The 25518-nt window shown below is 38.7% G+C and overlaps 3 protein-coding genes across 4 annotated transcripts in view; 1 reads left to right on the top strand and 2 right to left on the bottom strand.

Moving 5' to 3' along the window:
* Positions 1-3478, bottom strand: part of luzp1 (leucine zipper protein 1) — a 51443-nt gene extending 47965 nt beyond the window's left edge. For both annotated transcript variants that reach the window (XM_028565907.1, XM_028565908.1), the window contains exon 1: positions 3152-3478. The gene's annotated coding sequence lies outside the window, so the exon portion shown is untranslated. The remainder of the gene's footprint in view (positions 1-3151) is intronic.
* A 6553-nt stretch (positions 3479-10031) lies between these two features.
* On the top strand, positions 10032-17718 carry ptafr (platelet-activating factor receptor). The gene is made up of 2 exons (XM_028564982.1): positions 10032-10150; positions 15650-17718. Exon 2 carries the CDS (start codon positions 15652-15654, stop codon positions 16810-16812), a length of 1161 nt encoding a protein of 386 aa, XP_028420783.1. The 5' UTR covers positions 10032-10150; positions 15650-15651; the 3' UTR covers positions 16813-17718.
* On the bottom strand, positions 17585-21983 carry LOC114546311 (uncharacterized). Its single transcript, XM_028564983.1, has 6 exons — positions 21899-21983; positions 21750-21800; positions 20370-20651; positions 18348-18476; positions 18233-18260; positions 17585-18151 (listed from the first exon to the last, which is right to left on the bottom strand). Exons 1-6 carry the CDS (start codon positions 21942-21944, stop codon positions 18040-18042), a joined length of 648 nt encoding a protein of 215 aa, XP_028420784.1. The 5' UTR covers positions 21945-21983; the 3' UTR covers positions 17585-18039.
* Between the last annotated feature and the right edge of the window lie 3535 nt (positions 21984-25518).

The following is a 25518-nucleotide window of genomic DNA, read 5'->3' as shown; positions in this document are numbered from 1 at the left end:
ATTGTGTGTTCCCAGTAAAAATACTATCAGCATACTGTAAGTGATCTTATGTTTTACTATTGGCTGTCCACTTTGTTTTTTCTTGTGGATTTTGATGATAATAATAATAATAATAATAATAATAATAATAATAATAATAATAATAATAATAATAATGGTTGATGATTGAAATAATACTGGATTATCTCTTTGTATTTCCATCCAACTAAGCAATAACAAGATCCATTTTTATTTGCATGCACTTGCAACAAATTACGTCAATGTCCATGTACTGTAATTCCACACTGATGTGACGGTACTACACTAACAGCAGGGGTTCTGTGCATAAACCTTGATGTGCAGAATAGCAGTAATATTACTACCGACAAGCTGGGTTTGACATTCCCAGCGGTTTGATTCTCCCAGGCAGAAAACCTCAATATTTTAATTTAATCCCCGGAGCAGTCATTTAGCCACTCCGTAATCTCCAGGTCCAGTGCTTAGTCTGATAATTACCCTTATTGGACACCCATAATGATTAGTTTTTGGTTTCACCCAAAGCAGTGCAGGCAGTTTCATAGGGCGGTCGCGGCGTTCTGCGGAGTGGAAAACCAATCATGCGTGGTATAGCCCAGGTCATAAAAGACTAGCGAAGGGTATGATTATTACTTTGCATGGCAGGCGACAACTCCTGGACAAGACATGGTGCAAACTCTGTCTTTCCCTTGTTAGCAACGAGATCCCTTTAAAGATCACAAAACAGGTGGTGGTGGTGGTGGTGGTGACACTCTTACAGTGTCAGCATTAACTACTATCACAGCACTAAGGAATCATTTTTACTTGGAAATTAATCTTTCCTGAGTGCCAATTTGACCAAACCTAACTTGGAGTATGATTCCCAAGACTGTAAACACATGGATCAAGCAGTGATCAGGGAAAATGTAAGACATCTCACTCTTCACTTTGCTGGTACTCTCATTTAACTTTCCTTTAGCATTTATCCCAACATTTCAAATCTGACAGCATAAACTGCAGACATTCCCTCCACATGCGGTGTCACAATCCCCTCGAAAATACCATAGGAAACCCTATTCGCACAACTTCCGCCATGACAAACTGCCATGCTTAGTGCCTGTGCAGAGTCCAGGAGGAAAGGGGGTTCACAGCAGCTCAAGCTGGTAGCTCAGCTGGTTTAATCTACAGCTGGCTGGGAGGGCGAGCCTTACTGAAAAGTCATCAGTGATTTTTTTTTTGTCTCCTTCATGTCTGAAACAGGTCAAGGCAGGTCCCCTTCCATCTCCTTCCCTCCCTGTGCTGGTCTTTACAAGCCCCACCTAGCAGATAAGTATTCCACCACTACAACTACCTATTCTGCCACACACACACACACACACACACACACACACACACACACACACACACACACACACACACACACACACACACACACACACACACACACACACACACACACACACACACACACACACACACACACACACACACACACACACACACACACACACACACACACACACACACACACACACACACACACACACACACACACACTTCTGGTGAGGCAGCACAGGGCACATACTGTTCAGACTTTGGGCTCTGCCACCTTGGTTTCATAAATGTGTAGCCTATGTAGCACAACCCATTCCACCTCACATGAAGGAAAACAAACACACTCATACTGAAAAAACAACATGATTAGCAACTTATGGTTATTAGTTATTATTGTTTTTTTAAATTATGGTTTAATGTTTCAACTTGGATTAATTTAGTCTATAAAATGTTGAACATTGTGAAAAACACCTATCAGATTCTCCTGAAAGTGTAGGTGACATCTTCAAAAGACAAAAAAAAAATTGTTTTACAGGTCTAAAACCCCAAAATATTCACATAGACAGAGAAAAGCAACACATTCTCACATTCGAGAAGCTGGAGCCATTTGGCATTGTCCTTGATAAATTACAAATGTTCTGTCTATTGATGCATGAGATCAAAAGCTGATTCAATTCTTTTACATTGTGGTTGTCCACCATCCAAAACTGACCCATGCACACAGGAACATGTGCACAGCTCATTTATCATTACTGTCTTCCAGCTGCTGTCAAAATGACTTAATTAACAGTGAACTCATTCAACAGATTAAAGACCTAAATACAGGTGGTGTTCAAATACCACTATAATATTATTTCAGTGGTATGTGTATGTAATCCATTCCTGGGTGAGGGTAATGTCCTTATGATGATTTTATAGTTCCCTAAGTGTGATTTAGCTAAGCCCAAAATATAATTTAGCCAGTCATTATGCATGTATGCCAAGTTTCAAAAACAACTGCAGCAGCTACTAACATAATATCATATCTACCACATACAGTATCTCCTTTCTGTACTGACTCTAAAGTGTAGAAAAAAGGCTATATTTGTTTGTATGGGTAAACTGTTTTCATACTTCCCTATATCCTGATGGTAAAGAAGGCCAACACAGTGCCTTTGGCAGTCTGGTACAAAGTCTGGAAATGCTAGCTTGTGTGGCTGATCCTGACTAACAACAAAAGAAACTAAAACACTTTGACTTCATTCATAAAAATAACGTAAAACCCCTAACGAAATAGTTTGACAGTTTGGTAAGTTACATTTTGAAGATAATATCCTTTCCAAAACATAGACTAGTAGGGACATGAATATCAAGAGCATGTAACGTTTCGAGTAGCCAGCACTTACTTAAAAATAGTTTTCATTAACCCCGTGTTCTGAACTACATAGCTTGTTATGCAGCTATATGAAAAAGCTTGGCGTCACTAAGTGCGTAGACACAAACGAATCGCAAACATGTAACAATTATGCCACAAAATGCTAAAAACCTTGTAAAAACTGCGACGAGTTAACGAAATAAGATGTAAATGTTGTATGCACCGCTACATTTTAACCACCTGAGGTTTCCGCCGCAGTCCTGGTTGCTTCCTTTTGGCTACAAAACGAGCAGAGGAGGAGGAGAAGGACAAGGAGGAGGAGGGTTAAAGAACTTGCCGCAGTTCAGACTTCTGCAGTCCCGACTGAGTGGATCCAACTCAGGAAGCCGCTGTCTGAATTCCCAAAACCGTGTTCCCATGTTCCCAATTAAACCCAAAACACACACAAAAATAAAGATTCCAATTTACCTTAGCTGGTCCACCGCCGGGTCAGAAAAACGCAGCGGTAAATCCACAACTTCACACGGTTTGAGCTCATGCGGACGGTAGGACTCGCTGCTGCCGACACGGCGAGAACAAGTTCATCCACATATTCTCAGATACAACCAGAGAGTTGAGGCGACAGGGGGGACTGCGTTTTTTGGCTTCCCACGTTCCCTAAATCAATTTCGTCAGTTCTTTCCTCTCAGATATTCCCCCTCCCTGGTCCGTTTGAGATCAAACCATGACATTCCACCGCGTCCTTAACAATGAAAAAAGGTGGGTTTTCCTTTACTGCTGCCGGAGGACCCACCCCTCGGGATGACTCTGCCCTGTCTGACCGCAAAGAGAACGCCCTTCCCGGCTGCGAGGTCCCGCCTCTCTTCCCCACATAACCTCGGCAAGCCTGGCCGGTGGGAGGATGAATCCAAACTGAGGTTGTGTGGATAGTCCGAGTATCTTAATATACTGCGAGTTAATCTCTCTTCACACACAACATTTTATACTGTTCAATTCAAATATATGTATTAAATATATATATATATATATATATATATATATATATATATATATATATATATATATATATATATATATTTGAATTAAACAGTATAAGATCAGTAGGCTATAAACTTCCTGGTACACCTTGATCACAGCATGTGTCCCACTTTAAGTCCCTATTGCAATAGCCTGTTAACATGTAGTCATGGAATTAAGTACCAAGATTATCATAAAGTCGCTATAAACTTAATGAGCAACACCTGTAGCAATGTTACAAGAGTCTATAAGTAAGCAAAAGGAAAAATAATGCTAAAATATAAATACTGTTAAGATTACTAAGCCTATATTTCCAGTAGCGTAGACATATTATAAATCCCCATTGTATGTGTTATAAAGCTGTTTTTGGTTTGTGTGCTGTGTAATGCCCATAAACTGACTGCTACAAAAATGCTTATTATTCTGCATATGCTTATAAATGTGCAAATACCGCAATTAAAGTTATGCAACTTTTATGATGTCAGGTTGAGCAAGTGGCATTGCTGTGATTAATGTTCTGTGTGGAATTTAAGGCAAGGGTTCTTTTCCAGCAGCCTAAAATATTTGCAACTGAGAACCATGGGCCCCAATTTGACATTTGGTAAATGTGACTTGATATGGACTAAACCTTATCCTAAAGGTAGTTAAGCCTCTGATGCAAAAATTCGGTGCACAACAAGTTAATTTGAAGCAGTTTTGATAGCCATATACAGTGAGGAAAATAAGTATTTGAACACCCTGCTATTTTGCAAGTTCTCCCACTTGGAAATCATGGAGGGGTCTGAAATTGTCATCGTAGGTGCATGTCCACTGTGAGAGACATAATCTAAAAAAAAAAATCCAGAAATCACAATATGATTTTTTAACTATTTATTTGTATGATACAGCTGCAAATAAGTATTTGAACACCTGTCTATCAGCTAGAATTCTGACCCTCAAAGACCTGTTAGTCTGCCTTTAAAATGTCCACCTCCACTCCATTTATTATCCTAAATTAGATGCACCTGTTTTAGGTCGTTAGCTGCATAAAGACACCTGGCCACCCCATACAATCAGTAAGAATCCAACTACTAACATGGCCAAGACCAAAGAGCTGTCCAAAGACACTAGAGACAAAATTGTACACCTCCACAAGGCTGGAAAGGGCTACAGGGAAATTGCCAAGCAGCTTGGTGAAAAAAGGTCCACTGTTGGAGCAATCATTAGAAAATGGAAGAAGCTAAACATAACTGTCAATCTCCCTCGGACTGGGGCTCCATGCAAGATCTCACCTTGTGGGGTCTCAATGATGGGAGAAATCAGCCCAGAACTACACGGGAGGAGCTGGTCAATGACCTGAAAAGAGCTGGGACCACCGTTTCCAAGGTTACTGTTGGTAATACACTAAGACATCATGCATGGCACGGAATCATGTTGAGGAGTTGCTGCATCGTTCAGCAGCTTGAACAAAGCGACGGATCAATCTGTGCTGTCACTCAGTGCAACCTCTCTTCTATCACTGTAGTTGGGTATGGAATACTTCCTGGTTTTAACTGGTGCCACTGAGTGTGCTAACTTCAAGTGCACTGCAGTCATAGAGCGTGATAACTGTAAAAGAACCCTATTGTTTATTGTATGTATTGCTGCATGATTATGATGTGGCAGTAAATTCTTCATTGTCTTTCAGTTACGTAACTGTGAAAATGATTTCAGTGAGATGATAAATCCCTCCTACCTCTTACACGCACACACACACACACACACTTTCTCTCTCTCACACACACACACACACACACACAATGTGAAGTGTTTGTTTTTCTATTTCTTGAACAATTTAGACAGATTTTTTACGTAACACTGCTTTAGTCAGCAGCAGAGGAGGACATACACCGCCACCATTTTAGGACTGATTTAAGGACTCTGTTGTATTATCAAAATCTATACTGCCTGATTGCAATTCAAACACTGTTGGTCTCTGTTAAAGCGAAAGACTGGAAAATATAGTTATTTGATATCAAAAGCATCCCATTCATCAGTGACCCTGACTTTTGTGTGACTTAATTGGTCTTTGATTACTTTGTATCTTTGGCCTTTTCCCCACCTGGAGAGAGTATCACAGTAACATTATTTTTACCTTGTCTAGCCCATTATGTGAAATGATATGATAGGGCGCTATGGCCTTTTACGAGGGAGGGATGTTTAATGAGGGGGAAAACTGGCTCGACTGTGGGGATCGCCACAAAAGACTGTTTAAAGTCTTTCAGAAGCTGCTGCAAGCTAAAGGCATAACCAGGCATGCCCAGACACTGAACGCCACAGCAGAAAAGCCAAGCGCAGGTGTATGTAAATATGTGTGTGTACATATTACTGTATAAACTCTGTCTGTATAGTTCTTATGTCAATGTATCTTGAAAGATAAAGGCACAGCATTGATAGAAACAGTAAGATGACATATAAGTAAAGTCAGGCATGGAAAATGCCTTTTTTTATGATGGCGTGTATCGACCATGTTTCATCCGTCTTGAGAGGCCTGGCTCATGCACAGACAACTTTCTGTCATTCTGGGAATTTGCCTTAATATATCAAATGATATAAATGCAAATGCATAATGCAGACTGCAAAGTAATGCACAAAGAAAGGATTGCAGGGAATGTAATGTCACATACTGTAGCACACACAGGATTCAGGAAGAGCAATGTTCAAGCCAACATCCTTCCTAATCACAAACATCCTTCACCACCCAACAACATTCACTTGTTTATTCAAATACAAATTTGTGGATGAACAGCACAAATCATAATCAAATTAAGGCATTGTTTGATTGTCTTCAAACGGAAGCCCTGTGATTTTGCTGTTTTGTATTTCACATTTTTGGTATTTTGTCTTATCCAGAGCGGCTTGCAGTGGCTGCAGCAGACTAATCTCTAATAATCCTGCATAGATAACCAAAACTACAAGCAGCCAATTCTACAATGCAAAGATCAGGTCAATAGTCACCTGCCAATATTATTTTCAATACAAAATGAGCTTGTAAGAAAAATATATGCCCAGAGTAAGAGGATTTAATGCGACAATATGACTAAAGCTTTCCTACTTTGTGTCTGTTTTACAGCTGGGATAAGGATTAATGTGCTTAATTCACTGTCCTCTCAGAGTGGGTTATGGCCAGTATTTAAACAGATGTAACCCTGATGGATCAAAATGTGGGGCAGCTTGTCATGGAAGGGAAACATGGACTTATCTAATGTCATCAACACTGACAACATTGTGTAACATTGTGTAAGCTAACATCAATGTAGGCTAGCATGCCGTGCAGGTGTTATGTTTGAGGGGAGGCCTTTTAAAGACAGCATCACTTGTACAATACTGTCATGTGAATCTATATAGCTTAAAATCATGACAGTCTTTTCCACTGTAATCACTTATGGGTGACTTCTAACAGCTCTTACTGATATTTGAGGTTTTGTCTTCATTTGGAAATACACAGAATGTCCCATGAGAGAGAGAAAGCTCCAAATCCTTTGATAGGTATAAATATCTTGTCTTTACTGTATTAATCTTGAAGTACAGAAGCCTGTCTAGCTCACCCTCCATGGCCCTCTCTTTCTCACTGCAGGGGGAAATTCCTCAAACCTCAGCCTTTGGCATGCAGTAGATCTGCCTGACCTTACACTCTCTGCTCTGCCATGAACCCTCTGCCAAGCAAGACGTGCAGCTACCTATGCACCATTTCTCAGCTTCTCCCTGTTCTTCGTAAGTGGCCTGAGCATACAGCCAAGGCCTACCCGTCTGTAAAATATCCTACCGGGGCGTTTCATGTCTGCCTGAGGCAAAGTGCCATGGATCAAGGTGAGGTGAAGGAGCAACTGTGAAAAGGTGTTAATGGGACAAGAGGAGCTGCACGCAGGCCTCCCTTCCTGCCTCCCTGAGGAATGCATGACTCTGACTATATAGCCAGCTATCCCATTAAAAAAAGAAAAAAAACATTATGAGGCCCTGGCAGTATTCCCTCTCCCTGTCTCTGCACACCTGGACTGAAAGTATAACCACTCCTTGGGAGTAAGGAAATTCCTTGGACTGACCTGTGCAGCAGTGCAGAACATCAGGGATCACCTGCATGAATCTGTATCTGATTATTTTACATTTTTTTCTGGGCCATTTAGAGGCCAAATGGAGGAGTATGTTTGAGAAAAAGAATCAGATGGCATGCAGGCAGGAGCCAGATGCAGGTGTTCAGCCTATGCAAGAATTTGTGAAGCATATCACTACTGTACTGCCAGTGCAACATGGGATGTGTATTTGAATCCAACATTTATTTAACATTACCCTCAAAACATTGCAAGCTGGTTCATCTTAAAAAAGTAGCTTTCCCTTAATTGATTGATAAATGCTGCATTAAAAAGGTGAGTGAATCGACAACTGACACTCAATTTTGTCTACTAGTGATATTTTCTCAGTTCGACAAGCTAGTTCTTCCTTTGTCACACGGGCCTTATGGCCGTCTCTGCTACTGCAGAAGTCAGTGTAGAGGGTAGACGGCAGTAGATACTAATCTTTATCATGGTTTGCATTGTTTTCATTATCAGAGGAAACAACCGTGACCCACACGTCTGAGAGTGGTGTCTGAATGGTAAATATGAAGCTACAGCCAGCAGCCTTTTAGCTTTGCTTATTACAAAGAGTGAAAACAAGGGGGAACAGCTAGCCCGGCTCTGTCATAAGGATTGCTGTTTCTCCCAGTTTCCAGTCTTTGTGCTAAGCTAACAGGCTGCTGGCTGCAATGGCGGTTTTAATGGAAGGTCAGTGCCCCCGATTTATTATGCCTGCCCCCCCTCCCTCTAGCCCCCCTAACTGAAGCCAATATTTTTGTAAATTTTTCACCCCAAATTTATCCCCAGAGGGGAAATTGTAATTATTCATAGGCAGTAAAAAATAAAATGTTTGAGTATGAGTACAAGTATGAGCATTCTTGTGTTTACACTGTATACAATATATTTCTAAACAATTATACATATCTAACACCATACTTTGAACCAAACCACATCTCACATAAACTGCTCTCCATTTCATGACCAAGACAAATCTCACTCGCTTGCTGTGGAATCTTTTCATCCCCACCCAAACCACGAGCAGCAAGATATATCGCGAAAAGATTTTTTTTTTTACAGTGGAAGCCTGTATAGCCAGCAATGGCAAAGCACGTCTGGCAGTTATGCAGGGCACAACCACCAAAAAGCTCTGCTGTCTTGTTCTACCGCCAAGCCATAATAACAGCAATAAGGTTGGGGAGGCTCGTTAACCTTAATCTCGGAATTACACTGTGGCACCAGGGGGAGTAGGACGTGTTGTGTTGTGTGCTTGTACATAGGAGCCTGAAATAAACACAGGGAGCAAGAGTGGTAGTTCATGCAGTTCACACAGTGCTGTATGGAGCCTTTTTACCTGCAGGCTAAAACTACTGTACCACTGTTCCTTAGCCTCTTCCTCCCCCGTGTGGTTAGAATGCATTACTGCAACGGTCAAGAAACAGAATAAGAACAGATCCTGCAAAAAAAAAAAAAAGCTAAAATATGACCCTCAAAATGTCTGTGCAAGTCATAGCTGTATTTAGACTAGGCGATTAATTGTCATCATTTTCAGACTATTAGCCACAATCATGATTCACCATGGAGATAGAAATTGGTTTAATCAAAGGTCTGAAATCAAGCCTGTAAATCAATTGCAGCTGTTCATAATTCCATGTGGGACATAAAAAGAAAGTAAAACTTGAAGTTGATTTTTTGTTTCCAATTTGGGGGAAATTGAAGTTAGTTTTGTGATAGCCTAATTCTAGAGGGAAATAAAATGAGTGTTTTTAATGCCCATAAGTGAGTTTAAAGTGATATTCATCTTTATAGCTAGTTATAGCTTTATAACAGGCTACCTTAACGTTGTGTAATATTTCAACAAAATCCTTGAAATATTTAACCACTTTTTCTCTTGTACTGTAAACCTCATAGCTTAACTATAATTGTATCTATAATGATTTAAGTTATTCTTAAGGGAAAACAAGAACCTGATGTTGCTTTCTGAAATATAGCATTGATGTTTGCCTTATGGTCCCAGAAAAGTTACGTTAAAATGTAACTACGCCACATTTTTGGCGATACCCCCACTTGCTTACAAAAATTAAAAAACATTTTTATGATCAGGGGAAGAAAGAACCGCAAAATTCTGATTTCTCCATAGTGGGCGTCTTTTTTTCTTTCGTTTTGACGGACATGAACAAACAGGGAAACATCGAGGTGGTGCGTGTTGCACCATACGGGTATTTCCTAAGAAGACGTTCTCAGTTCACATCTTCGTCTGAACTTTGAAGCAGTGTGACTGACCCACGAACCCGCCCATTCTGTCACTTTAACGGTACTAAATCTGCTGAGGCAGTCAGTGTTCACTTCCTGAGAAGACAACAAGACTACCCTATCAAGTTTGGTGAGTTACAAGCCTACATTTTGTTTTTAATTTTTTTCTTAAAAAACTAAAAACAAAACAGTAGCCTAATACTTTCCTTCGATTTTCTGAATTAAGTAGTTCATTATCTCAGAGATTATATGAATTATCTCTATCTGAGAACACAAATGAGCTGCGACTTGAATTTTAGCAATTCAATAATAAATTAGAAGATGCACTTTTAATAATTACCTGCTACTAATTACCGGTTTAGTTTTTGTTGAAAAAAATAGTGGACAAAATAATAGAAACGCCTGTCAGTAGAACGCAATACAATTCAACTGCACCACAAACTACAGCCTCCAAATTATAAAGAAGGAGGTATACTTTATCAACCCTGCAATGGGGAATTCAATAGTTCACTATCTTGTTTATATATTAGGGCTGCACAATACGAGGAAAATATATAACAATATGCAATAAATATACAGATATTAAAGTGTAATCAGTTCTGCATTTCTGCAGCTTTCGGTATTCTGCTAAAATATTAAAAATTGCTTGTTGAATTTAAAACAAACGAAAGGAAATGGATTTCCAACATTATTTTAGTGAAAAAATTTAACATTGAATTGAATGTCAGCTGGTCAGCTGCCTAATACTCTTAATGAATCAGTCATTTCTGTCATTCTGAAGAAGGGAAAGGATTCTCTAGATCCGGCTAACTACCGACCCATTAGTTTGGCTAATGTAGATGTAAATATAAAATTCTCACTAAAGTTCTGGCTACGCGGCTTGAAAAGATTATTCCTTATATTATAGACCCAGATCAGGTGGGTTTTGTAAAGGGAAGGTCTTCCTCTGACAATCTGAGACGTCTACTCCACCCTATGTAGCAAAACAGAGAGGCTGATGAACCTGTTGCTGCCTTCTCTTTAGATGCAGAGAAGGCCTTTGATAGGATGGAGTGGCAGTTTTTGATTCATGTTTTGGAGGCCTTTAGGTGTGGACCGGGATTCATCAAATGGATTCAGTTGTTATATGCAGAACCTAAGGCATCAGTGCTGACCAATGGGATGGTTTCATCTTTTTTTCAATATATCAAGAGGCGCAAAACAAGGAGACCCTCTCTCTCCACTATTGTTTATTTTATTTCTTGAGCCGCAATGACAATCAGATCAGATCCAAGCATACGTAAGAGTGGGAGGAAGGGAGCATAAACTGTTTCTTTATGCAGACAACTTTGGCTGTCTGTAGATCCTGTCTCCTCAGCTTCCAGGCTCTTGGAGATTATGGGATCCTTCTCTGAAATATCAGGTTATAAGATTAATTGGCATAAGTCTGAAGTAATGTCAGTGTCTAGAACCTGTCTACCAACAATAAATAATGCACTTCAATTTAAGTGGATAGATTCAGGTATGCAGTATCTTGGGATTCGTCTTACTCCAGCTGTCAACGACATGGTAAAGGGTAATTTTTTTTCCATCGCTTCAGCTTATAAAGGCTAACCTGGATAAGTGGAAACTGATCAACCTTAGTTTATGTGGGAAAGTAAACACTATTAAAATGATAGTTGCTCCACAGGTGAATTACATATCCATGATGGTGCCGTTGTCTGTCCCAGAATCTTTTTTTAAGCAGTACAATAACATAATTAGTCCCGTATAAAGCTTGAAAAGTTATATACAACCAAAAACAAGGGAGGGTTGGGTTTGCCCAATTTGGAACTATACAGAACAGCTTTTGAGGTATTTAAAATAGCTAAGCACTGGTGTGGTGAGAGTTCAGCTAAGAGTTGGTTGGATATAGGGAGGGAACTGGTGTTTCCATTTGGGACTATTGAGACTTTATCACAAGCTTTTAAGAAGAAGAGACATCCAAACCCAATTCTGCAGTATTCTAGGGAGATTTGGGCAAAAGTACATAAGCAACTGCATATATCCCAATATAAGCAAATGTATTCATCCATATGGAATAACCCCTCAATCAAAGTAGGATGTATGGACGACATGGCTGAATAAAAGCATCAATAGGATTAGTGACTTGTATGTTTATGGCCTGTTCCAGTCATTTGAAGAACTCAAACAAAAGTTCTGTTTGACGGATAAAGCAGACCTCTGGAAATATTTACAGCTCAGGAGCTGTGTAATTAGTATTAAAATCTCACTTGATAATGATAGAAATAAGCTTCTCTGCTATTTGAAATTGCCTGAGCCTGTCCGTAATGCCTCTGTTTTTTTATAAAATCATGGCAGATAGTTTGTATGATCATTCTAATCACCTGAGGTTAATATGGGAAAGGGACTTGAACTCAAACATTGAGGAAGAGGCATGGGAAAAGGTGGTCCAATGCAGGATGGCCGGTGATGGATGCAATTAGCAAATTCACACATTACAAGGTTATTCACAGGTATTATTACACACCAGTCAAGCTTCATAAAATGGGATTAATGAAGGACAATCTATGTTGGTAGTGTATGAATGTCACAAGATCCTACCTCCATCTTTTGTGGGATTACCCCCTGGTTTTTTCTTTTTGGAAACAAATTATAAAAACTATTGCTGATTGGTTAGCCACACTATTGCCAGAGTCTCCCCAGCTGTGTCTGCTTGGAGATCGGTCCCTTTTGCCGTCAGAGATTTCTAAAGCAAGAGTCCGCTCTGACACTAGCGAATTATTTTAAGACACTGGAAAAGCCAAGTAAGGCCTAGTTTTATACACTGTAAGAAAAAAAATACACCATATCTACTCAATAAAAATGAGGCAACAGATTACAAGCAATATTATTAATTAAATTTCACATGGTTTGGTATTGCGTAAATATTAATTAAATGAGACCCTTAATAGTTATCCATTTAATGAGTAGATACAATACAAAACATTACAAAACATTACAGAATTAATTATAACCTAAACAAAAATATTGAGTTGATTTAAAAAAAGAGATGTGTTGTTAATTTTACATATCAATGATATATAATTGAGTAATAATCATCTACATTAATCTGCACATCGATTTGAATTTAATCAATGCAATGAATTAAATCTAAATATTCTTTCTTAGGAATAACTAGTCTATTTTATTAACAATTCACTTTTGTGCTTTCGACCCATTGAAGTAGTGCTGGGCGGTAAACGGTATGATATGAATTTTTCATATACCGTAATACCAGTGCATTGTCACAGAGAACACTACGGCCAAATTAATCTGCGAGTGACTTCAGAACGGGGGCCCTGTTAACTTTGTACCCTTCTCACTCATGGTTGTAACTTTTATATATATATATATATATATATATATATATAAATAACCCACAACTAACTCTCTTTAACAGGATAAAACACCATAGCACACAACTATTTATGACTAACATTAATAATTTTACATTTACAAATTTACACAGCCAAACGGCATGCTGGGTAACATTATAGCTGCTAGCTAGCTAGGTTGACAGGAAGTGCTTTTCAATAAAAATTTACCTGATTACTTAATTAATTTGAATTAACTCAATATTCTCTCTATTTGGGATTAGATAAGTATAATGCTTGAAATTTAATTAAATATTTGCCTCAAAATCAAAAACACAATAATATTGAATATATTTTACCTAATACATTAATTCAAATCTACATGACCACAGAATCATTTCTTACAGTGTAGACTGGCTGAAGTTAATGACGGACACAGCCTCATTTGAGGATCTTATTGCAAGACTGAATGATCGTAGGGGTAAATTCTACCAGCTCTGGTCTCATTTCCTGAATTTTATTCAATTTGAACTAACTAGGGCCCAATATAGATTCTTGGGAATTTGGCTAAAACAGGTTTTAATTTTGATAATAAAAAGTTAGTTAAATTACAAAATCTGAAGGTATATCATTATAGACCAAAGTGTTGGCTGTTCAGCAATGTACTGGTGCAACCTCCTCATTTTGTATTTTTTTTCATAAAATAGACGTTTTTCCAGTTATTACTTTGTTTTTGTCAACACCGTCAGACACAATAAAAAGCATATTATGTTTTATTTATTTGGTCTAATATGTATTTAGAGTTTTTAAATCCTTATCTGACATTTGTAGTACACAGATATGTTAAATGTTGAATATTCACTTTTGTTCATTTTTTTTATACTGTTTCACGTGTACTCCTTTAAAAGATCTAACATCATACAATGTTTACTTTAAGCCTAAATAGAAAAAAGTAATGTTTTTTTATTTAACAAACATATATTTGTATTAAAAGAGACTTTTACTTTAATAACTCAACAGCACTGAAGAAACATATCGTTAGCATATTCATTTAAAACAAATAAAACTCCCTCTGACGGTGGTGACTTTAAAACTGACGGTGGTGACACTAATCTAGTGACAGTGGCCTCATAACAACAAACAATTCCAAAATGTATACCACACAAGATGGCTTCTTGCTTAACAACTTCATTTAACTATTGGGTCCAAAAAATAACAATCCTGAGCATGCATATCATGTGAAAGAGTAGGTTTTTGTCACCACCGTCAGACATCACCACCGTCAGATTTTTTGTGACGTACAGTCTGACGGTGGTGACAAAAACCTCCAAATAGTCCTTAACGGAGCCTAGAATATAATTGCTGATCACAATAAATACGGGCTCATGACTGTGGTTCGGCCGCAGCCTCAAGGCCGAACCACAGCTGTGAGGATATCCACGAAAACCTGACGTCTGACAGTGGTGACAAAAACTTACTCTTTCACATGATATGCATGAGTTGTTCACATTAGCCATCTTGTTTCCCCTCTATTGCTAGCTACTTCAGACTTCTTCTTAAAAAGTATACATTTATGTCATAATCTAATCTAATATTTTTTATACAAAAGAGACGGTGTTGACATGTTATGGTGGCGACAGTAGCAGTGTCCAAAAATATGAACAAGTTTAAGAGAAAATAGCAAATTTAAGGGAGCTTGAGTGATCTTGAAGCCTGCAGTAGAGCTGAAGGTTTGAATATGGGGTCCTCAGGAATGTAGTTGACCTTTTAGTTGCCTGACTTTATTGCTTTTTATAAATATCTGACGGCGGTGACGAATATGTGGGACACAGTTTGAGCAACCACAAAATAATAGTAAATATTGTTAAAAACTCACTGTTTGTAGTTTTTAAAACATATTACAATGTACTATTTCATGTGGTAAAGATATTATTCAATTCAATTATTACTTTATGTTTTTTTAATCAAGTTGAAATGATTAGGCTATCTCCTATTCGAGGACAACTGATTTTGTAGGCAATGGGCCAGCAAATAATCATTAAATTAATAAAAATTTAAAATAAAACTATAAAAGAACCTTACATATGTGCAAAGGACCCCCTGATTATAACCTTGATTCTTTTTTTGCAATGATCAGGGGAAGAAAGAACCACAAATTTTGATATTAGATTGATATAATATTGATATATTGCCCAGCCCTATTTCATATACACACACACACACAGACACACACACTTAAAGAACCACCAAAATGCTTTACACTGATGTTGATGTGTTTTGTCTCCCACTGACAGAAATGCTGGCCTCAACTACAGAACAAGTTGCCGTAACAAAGACCTCTGGTCTAGGTAATGGCCCAATCTTCCTTGACTCTGAGTTTCGTTACATCCTCTTCCCGGTTGTCTATGGCATCATCTTCATCCTGGGCCTCTTCGCTAACCTCTACGTGCTGTTTGTCCTGCGCCGCCTCCGTGAAGCCAACGCCATGGGCGAAATCCGCATCTACATGACAAACTTGACCATCGCTGATCTCCTTTTTGTCTGTGCCCTTCCCTTCTGGGTTGACTATTACAGTCGGCATGGCAACTGGGTCTACACAGACTTCATGTGCCGGCTGACTGGCTCGTTGTTCTTCATCAACACCTACACCTCCATCCTCTTCCTCGGGGCCATCAGCGTCAACCGATACTGGGCAGTCACCCGGCCCCTGGATGCGGCCTCCTCAAACCACAGACGTCGTGGGATCATCGTGTGCATTGTCATCTGGGTGTTGACCGTGGCGTTGACTATTCCATATCTGGCATCTCCAGGGACCAACCCTGGTAAGAATAACATCACTCGCTGTTTTGAGGGGTACCATAATCAAACTGATGTGGAGAAGAAAACAGTGGCTGTCACTCATTTCGCAATAATTGGAGTGTTTTTGGTTGTCTTTTTTCTGGTCGTGGTATGTAATTTCCTTATTGCTCGAGCGTTACTTTCTCAAAACCCTCCTCCGTCAGAGTTCCGGTCTGCAACGATTATATCAAGAAAGTCCAACAGGACCATGTCCTCATCAACTAAAAGGCCCAGGGGGGTGAAACGGAGAGCTCTGCAGATGTTGTTAGCAGTGGTGGGAGTGTTTGTTCTGTGTTTCCTGCCCCACCATGTCATTCAAGGCTTCTGGACACTGGCGGTGTTGCAGATCACACAGGGCTGGGGCCACGTAGACTGGAACCAGAACACTCTTCAGGCACTCAACGACGCACATCAGTTCACTTTGCTTCTTATGGGCCTCAACTGCATTTTGGATCCTGTAGTTTACTATTTCGCCACAAGGAAGTTTAGAGGGTTCATCATGGCCCACATTAAAAAGGTAGTAAGGGGAGAAGGGTGCTCCCAGACGCTCACCTCACAGCTCTCCATGGAGAGCAGGAATCAGTGCCAGAGACTCAATAGCGAGCCCCAACAACCGTAAATGGATTGATTTGAACATATGTAATATTTGTACAAAAATGTAAATATCTGTCACTTGTGTGACATTCATGTTGCCACTGATTCAATATTAGACGACATGCAGTATTTTGTTTTTGCACCTCTACTATATATTATTAATTTATTATATAGTGTGGGTGACTCCACCCTCTGAATTGAATGTGGCTTCACACACATTATCTTGACATTTAATCCCCGCATACTGTAGGAGCTACGGTCGGAATTGCACTAGTCATCTTGCTCTTCCTGTGTGAAGTACAAGCTGAAAAGCAGATGTTTAGTAAGCAGAAGTACATAAACAAATCGATAATGGCTCTGAAAATTCTGCAGCAGGACACTTTAGTTGGTAAAATGAACTGATGAAAGACCAGACACATTATTTAAATCCTCCCACAGGTGTTGTTCTGCACAAAGTGGGGCACTAAACCCAATAGAGAAGTCACATCTACAGTATATACAGAGCCTAGTCATCTATTTTTGGGTGTTAAGAGTGGAGATTCTCTATAGATTACACACACAACTTAGTAGGCGTACTCACCACACCTGACATATCAGTTTTCGGTATTGTGAAACAAGGGGAACTAATGCTTGAGAAAAATCCCATGATTCATGTGACAAAGAAAACCAACACGTGTTACTATTCACCCATCTACTGAGTTTTTTATATACTGTGAGATTGCTTGCTGTTGCATAACAGATGTAAGAAGCATTTTTATTCAGTGGAACACTTTTCATTATCTTGTATGGTACTCAAAAGTGTGTGTAATGTTATTTTGATCTTCCAAAAGGAAAACCTGCTTGTTTTACTCCATACAGCCAATTCTTGTAATTACAATTTTATTTGTCTTTCATTTGTGTTTGTGATGATTAAAGTAAATTAAAAAGTCAATTTCTGACATATCAACAAGCTGGGATAGCTCTATCAATCCACGTACACAAAAAAGAAAAAGAAAACATTGCATGCAGTTTGAGACAGAAAATTATAGCAAACTACAAGTTTCATTAAAATGTACAAACACAGAGAAGGAAGTTTGGTGGGAACATTTTACCTAGCTAGAACTATAGATTAACAGGTTTTACCACATTCAGATTTTGTTTACATTTTTTGGTGTGAAATTAGATTAAATCAAACATAATTAAATGTAACGCTAAGCTCTATTTGCAGATATTCTGCTGCTGAACAAAATGCTCTTTTTGTCGCCACGAATGTTCATGACAGACTTGAGTACACAGAAACAGTGGTGGGGTCCAGATCACAGTAGGCTTGGCTTGTGTAATTCATGTACACATCTCCGTCACTTTCAGTCGGTGGCAAACCTCCCCTGGTGTGTAGAAAAATGTGATCAGACTGTTATATACAACCTTCTAACTCAGCTGGCTTAAAAATACCTATGGAGACTTACTTTGGTGACTTTTCTGGTCCAGGAAAACCTTTAAGAAAACCAAGAAATTAAAATCATCTACAGAACATTTGCTTAAAATTGAACCCAACCGGAAATGCCCTATGGTGTTCTTTACCTTTAGCTGCAGTGTTGATGGTCAGTGTGGCACCAAATCTTTGCCAGCCCAGCCAAAAAAGAATAGCAAAGTTGATGCTCAAGGCCAGGAGAGAAAGGACAAAGGCAGCTATTCCTAAAGACTCACCGACTGGGAAACAGCAAAGAATTGCACAAGAAAGGCTTAATTGTAGGTCACACCAAAAAAAAAAAAAAAAGATAAACAGTTGAAAAGACAAAAACTGAACTTTTTATTAGTGAGTTGTTCAAATAACGGATATATTAGCATAGTGCAGATATATCAATAGCTTATATGTTAGTTGAAAAGTAACAAGAAATCTCAGTATAATGCAAAAGGCAAGACAATGAAAAAACAGTGGTACCATTGCATTATTTTTCTACCAGCGACACTGACAAATTACTTTTTTTTGGGGGTGGGGGGGGGTGGCATTTCTGCCTTTATTGGATAGGAAAGCTAAGACATGAAAGGGGAGAGAGAGGGTGGAAGACATGCAGGAAAACCATCTCAAGTCAGATTCGAACCCTGCACATTCTATGTTGAGGAATAAACCTCTGCATATGTGCAACCGCTCTACCAACTGATCTAACCGGCCACAGACAAAATACATTTTCAACTGTAAACATTTCCAATATCACAATTCTTTACCAACAAATTTTAAACCTGCAATAACTGATTATTTGGCCACTTGGGAGCAGTGTAAACACACTGTAAACACAACACTGATTTATGTTTACCTATTAAGTTTATTTTGCGAACATGTTGGCAATTTGCCTATTTACACTTACACATCCTTTAAGAAAGGATACACTGTTATCCCGAATTAGTTGACTTTACCTAAGTTTTTACACAAGGTGAAACAAGTCAAGTTGTATTAACAGAGCGTGAAGTTGATGCTGTGGACAAATCAAGTTTACACAAGTAATCATTACTAAACTTTTTTTTCATGTTGTCTGAAATAAGCATGTTAAGTTAAAGCTTTAGTGCGTATATTTTGTTATATTAATGAAGGTCCATTACATTCAAGCCATTGCCAAATGAGTTGATACAAAGTTAATTTAATTAATTAATTAAGTTAGAGTAGCAGCTCCACAAAAATCTCTCTGTATTTCTCAGTATGGCTATGTTCAGAAACTGGTGTCATCCCACGACTTTTGCCCACATAAAATCGAGTGAAGATAATGACCTCTTCTGAAGAGTCCATCATGTTTTTTTAATCCTCCATGTCCTCCTTGGCTACTAGCAACTGCGTCATTACTAAGAATTCACACAGAAACTACGCACTATAACATTGAACATGCAAAAAACGTAACAAAACATTAGGCTACTTATCAATGCTACAGAAAAAATTTCATTTAAATATGGTGTTTCCTTTGTGGCAGTATAGCTTTAAGATTAATATATTCAATACATTTGCTCCAATAAAGCAGAAGAGATAACAATACACACCACATTGGAAATTTCAAATGTCTTAAACAGGAAGACAATTTTCACTCAGTTCAAATGACCCCGCCCCTCCCATACAGAAACGTAACATCTTTAGTTATCTCTAACATGATCTGTGCACTGCATACTTAAGCTAAGATTATTACAAACAACTAATGTGATTTAGCAATGAATATGTTTTTTAACAGAACATGAAAGAATAAGTAGTGACCACTAAAAACTTTAATTGGTAAAACAGTGTACGGCGCAATGCATTTATCTGGAGTCGTGTTTCTGTCCACCTGATGTCCAATATTTAGGCTACTCTTCTTCTAGATCTGTTTTTGGTCTCCACCAACTCCTAAATCACTAGCTGCTAAATGCTCGACAATGTTCACCAGCTAGTTGCTAACTGGTAGCAGATAGCAAAGTTTTTAGAGCCCTTTTGCTAAAACACAGCTTGCCAGAAACAGCTATGAGAGCAGTGAGAGGGAACCAAAACAGCCAAGTTGGAGGCTGGACAGCTAAACAGCGAGCTGAAAGATGCAATGAAGCTCCTTAGAGCTGAGGGAAACGGCAGTGTCAAAACAGACCACCAACCTGTTGCATTCACGGAGACGATATAGACAGTGTGGTCAGAGCTCACCACCTGAGAGTCATTGCTCCCACTACGGCACCTGTAAAGCCCGCTCTGCTCCGGTTTGGTAAGGGTCATCATTTCCCCAGCCGTTCCCACGTCTTGCCAAGTCTGATTTGTCAGGGGTTGCCAGGACCACTTGACGGACGCTGTAGTGATGAAAGCCCTGCAATGCAGGTCGACTTTCTGACCTGCTGCAACTGGGTAGTCTGGTGTGGCCACCAGCTCTAGATGAGATAGCTTTTCTGGAGAGAAAGAAGGATGGGGTGGAGTGTGAGGTGAACATTTAATAGTTTAACAATTGCATACTTTTTTCAGCCACACTAGTGGCATTTTTCTAGGGATGGCAATGTCTGCTTGTTGGTTGGTCTATGCACCACTTTGGTCCAGACTGAAATATCTCAGAAACTATTGGATGGATTGCCATGAAATTCTGTAGCCTACAGACAGACATTCATGTTCCCCAGAGGATGAGTCCTGGTGACTTTGGTGATCCACTGACTTTTCATCTAGCTCCATTATCATGTCAAAATTTTGCTTTGCTTCTTATCAAATCACTGCAAAATGAATGCCATTGCCATCAGACTCATCTGTGTTTAGTGGTAATGAACAAATGTTAGCATACTGCCCTGATTCCAGAAGTAAAAGTCCCATTAATGCTTTCCATATACAAAAGCAGAAGCCTGTGTTCATAAAAACTTTGAGGTAGATGTGAACTAAGACTCCAAAGTAGCTTCAAATTCAATTCCATGTGCCACTAATGGCGTGTGGAAGCTAAAGATTGCGCTGTTAAGAAAACTGAAAACACAATCTGCAAATCTTAAATTAATTAACTTTTAAATTCTGGGTCAATTGTGGGTAAATTCAGCTACTATGTATGGCATTGTGTGTTATTCACAACTGTAACAATGAAGCGTTTTAAATTTACAACCACTCTGATTCACGCTTCTGACTAGCCTTTTCTCTCTGGCAATGATGGCTGAGGCTCATGTGTATTAGTGTTAAGACTGTAAAATTAAGTACAAGACATGATTTCTCAGAAACTAAATCATTAAAACTGGTAAAATAAACCTATAGCATTGTCATCCAGGGGGAGTCCTGTGTTCAGTACCTTTGAGCAAGGCATTTAAAGAAAATTTTTAAATGGGAACACAGTATGGGGAAAACTCTTCCAGAACTAGAGCCCCCACCCCTTAGCATGCTAACATTAACATTTAGCTTTAAACACTATTGTGTCTATTAGGTACATCCTCACAGAGCTGCCAGCGTGGCTAAAGACTCTTTGTCTTGTTTTTAATAGTTTCATTTGATCGGAATTACTGAAAAATGTAATTCTGCATCACCTTCTGAAGCAGCTGTAGTTATATTGGATATAGGCGTCGTTGTGGATGTCCCTGTAAATACAACAAGAAGCACAAATAAAGGTTGACAGTATATTTGAAACCTATACCCTGGATTCTGTTATTATAATCACTAATAAAAATGTCCTTACCTTTGCTCTTACACAAAAAGAACAGGAGAAAAAAGATAAGCCGCATGTTGTTTTGAGATGAACAAAAAGTAAATGCAACACTCACTTTAGGCAAACAGGTACAATAATGAATCAAATGTTATAATCAAAGCACAGGTGAGAATGGAGGAAGTATGAGAATAGGAGACTGAAAGAAAAGGAAGTTTCAAGTTCCTTTTTTTTTCTTTACAAATATTCAGCAAAACAAATGTGCAGAAATAATAAAAAAACATTCTCCAATTTTGTATACAGGGCAAGAAGAAGAATGCAATGTATCCACCTCCAATACCTTCTTATTTGAATAAGCAAGGTACGCAGGAAGCAGAAAGGAAAGTCAAAATAGGAAAAACTATTATACATAAAATCATAGAACCCTAGCTTAACCAAACCAAAGGATAAGAGTAAATAAATACTAATGCACAAATGAGCATGAAGAGAATCATAATTAAACCTAATCTCACCCATGAAAGCCGTCAGTTTGTAAAAATTAAAATTTGTCAATCAATTCAGGAAAAACAGTTAACCAGACTCTGCAGTTTTATTTAATTTTTTATTTCAGAGCTGGCGGGCAACTCTATCAGACTCTCAACAAACACTTGGTTTTAAACATTTCATATCTGCGATGGTGGTCACCTTCAGGCTCAGGCTGTGATGACAGCTAAGATTGTTGCTGTTGGATAGTTTGACACCAGACCTCTCACCTGAGGCAAACGCTCACTGGCTGCCAGAGCGTATGGAGAGCAGGTTAGGAGAAGCAAGTGGATTTATGTGGTTTTGCAAAAAGCACAGCAATTAAAGTTCCTAATTCATGGTTTAGTTGTATTGAATTCCATAATATTGTTCGGTGTTCTTGTTACACTCATAAAAACATATGGCCACTTGTTTTCATCAATTGTGAGAGCATTGTGTATTTCTTGAAAGCTCACCCAAACCTTAACCATAACCACTACATGCTGAACCACAACCAAACCATCACCATTAAATTGTGTGTAGTTCAAACCATGTGTTAACACCAAAGTAAAGGTTGTCCCCACATGGGTGGTTGAGCACTTAGTCACTGTGCAAACAGCTTTTTGTCCACACAATGCGAGTGGTATCTTGATATATTCCTGAATTCTCATGCTAATAACTACATATGTTTGTGATAATTAGCACAAACAAAGTTACACCCTACAGTTATGTGCCTGAAATGCAGGAAGTGCTCTCTCTCTTGCATCATTAAACTGTTCCATAAATATAACTGATTCCGTTTCTCACGACAGAACAAAACCATCTATTGTAGGTAAACAGGTAACAGCTCCATAACACCAAGTAGAAAATACATATTCAAAACTTTTACAGAAGTAGATGTAACACTACAAGACTAAATAACAAGTTAAAATTTAAGCTGCAAGCAGCGATGACGGGCCCCCGCACCTCCACGCATGTCGGTGGTGCTGGCGGGAAGCCGGTCAAAGCGGGCCGTGCATTTATGCAACCGTCGGACACTGTGCTAGTAAGACTGTATTTCCTGCGTGGAGTCTGTGGCATTGGAAATGATGTATTGCTGTGTCCATAAGTGTCTACAACAAATGGTTTGTGCAAGGGTGTGGTTAAAGTATGGGCACAGAGCAACCTCTCACCAACAAAAAAAGAACTCTGTGCTGAGTGCAATGATGCATCCTACAAATGTTAGATCTGACAATTTAAAGAAGTTACAAACCACTTCCTTTTTCCTTTGCCGACTGACGTCGTTTGCTCTTGGGCCACAAGGATGCATGAGTATTATCAACAAAAAGTGTCAAACATGAAGTAACAAAAATGAAAATACCTGAGCAAACTGAATTTTACCTACGTGCAGTTCTTCAGTATGTACTGTTGGGATCAGCTTCATGGCGTTCTAATAGTTTAACCCTATAATTTCTTAATCGTGATCATCTTTTCTTTGAGTTGAGGCCCATTTTAGAATCATATCGAGCTTTAGTTAGTAGCCTACTTATAGTAGCCAAGGTTTACAGCTTCAAACAATGATTCTTCTTTGTAGTGCCTCTACATAAACAGCGCAAATCAGAATTAATGTCAGAATTACGTCTGAAAACACAAAAACAAAAAACAACTTGGTTTCATTTCCACATGGTCACTGTGAAATTTGCAATAGACACGATGAAGAAATGGTTGGAAAAAGGCACATAAGTCACATTGCTAAAATGGTATTACGAGTTAATGTTTTCAAAGCAGCATCAAATGTGAAATATGATTTGGTTTTGAGAAATTGGGATATTTTTAGAGGGTAAACTTATCTGCACCCCTATTTCCTGAAATGTTTTTTTCTTTTCTTCTAAAAGAGAGAGATGGTGTGAGATAGTGTTTCCTAACATACCCTGTGCCCATCTATGACTTCCTCTTAATGAAGTTGTGTATACCAGAGTGGAAGGAGGAACCTCTCTGTCTCCCGTTAGTGTGGCCAAATAAACAAATAAAAGAGTGATGAAACTTTGAAAGTCAAACACATCTGCAGTTACCGCTTATTGCCATAGGTGCCAGCAAAGACAACAAAACGGAGATATTTGAGATTGTGCCTTTAAGTATGAAATGGTGTAGCACAATTGTGTGAAAATCCTAAAATATTGCATGTTTGTTTATCATTCAATGTACTTATACATACAGTATTGTTACATGGTCTCAAAAATTGCATTGTGTCATTATCTCTCTCTCTCTCTCTCCTTCATTCTCTTTCTCTAAAAGAAAGATAGATGATGATTATCTATAACTGCCCTCATCTGTGTGTATGATGCATGCATGTGTGTGTGTCTTTTCCCCAAGTCATTATTCTTCATTATTCCTCTATTATTCATTACTCATTCATTATTCTGCCTGTACCACTGGCTACAGTCATGTCTGTTGGTTTGCACAGCAGACATCACTGTGGCCCTCCTGCCAATAGATGACAGTGAAATAATGGGATGAAGTTTGTGTGATGTGTGCATGTGCATATATATATACACATGTAATATTGTTGCACTTGTTTATATTTGTTTTTATCGACTTGGACAAATGCAAAAAACATAATTAGTGTTATACTTTAATGACTATCTGTGTGACTACCTATAAATATCATCTGTTTGATCTCTAGGGGGAAGCATCTGTCATGTGACTGATGAAGCTGATTTGGGACCAGATAATGAATGGTGTGAATCCGTGGTGAGGGCGGGGAAATTCTAACAGTCGTCATCTGTCAGTTTTCCTTTGATAAATAATGTCAAGAGTAGAGTACCATCTACAATACCATCAGGCTGTTGTGCAAAGAGAAAATGCAGGGGGCCTCTAAATTATTATGTTTTGTAATTTTTTTTCAAAAATTAAAAAGTCCTAAAATGAATCCAACATATTATTATCAAATATGAATCCCCATTGATGATAGGCTTACTGGCCTATAGGTAAGGCAGTCCCTAATGCCATCCCCAGATACAGTGTAAGGATTCACAGTGCTACCTGTATGTGTAACATTAAAACATGATTTATAAAATCATGTTAAAGATTATTAGGCTATTTTAATAGCTTAGTATTCAATGCAAAAATATATGTAAAAGTTTTAGGTGGCCCCGCAGGTTTTTGTAGGCCCA

Source organism: Perca flavescens, chromosome 20 (genome assembly GCF_004354835.1).
Source record: "Perca flavescens isolate YP-PL-M2 chromosome 20, PFLA_1.0, whole genome shotgun sequence".
Taxonomy (NCBI): Eukaryota; Metazoa; Chordata; class Actinopteri; order Perciformes; family Percidae; genus Perca; species Perca flavescens.
The sequence above is the reverse complement of the archived record's forward strand: the minus strand, read 5'-3'. Positions and strand labels throughout refer to the sequence as shown.

Bases quoted from the DNA above. Each gene is read 5' to 3' on its own strand.
- ptafr (XM_028564982.1), top strand. From the start codon at position 15,652: ATGCTGGCCTCAACTACAGAACAAGTTGCCGTAACAAAGACCTCTGGT.
- LOC114546311 (XM_028564983.1), bottom strand. From the start codon at position 21,944: ATGCGGCTTATCTTTTTTCTCCTGTTCTTTTTGTGTAAGAGCAAAG. The intron at 18,477-20,369 runs GTTGGTGGTCTG...GCTGTTTCCCAG, and splicing joins CGTCTCCGTGAATGCAACAG to TCGGTGAGTCTTTAGGAATA. The intron at 18,261-18,347 runs GTAAAGAACACC...GTTTTCTTAAAG, and splicing joins CATCAACACTGCAGCTAAAG to GTTTTCCTGGACCAGAAAAG.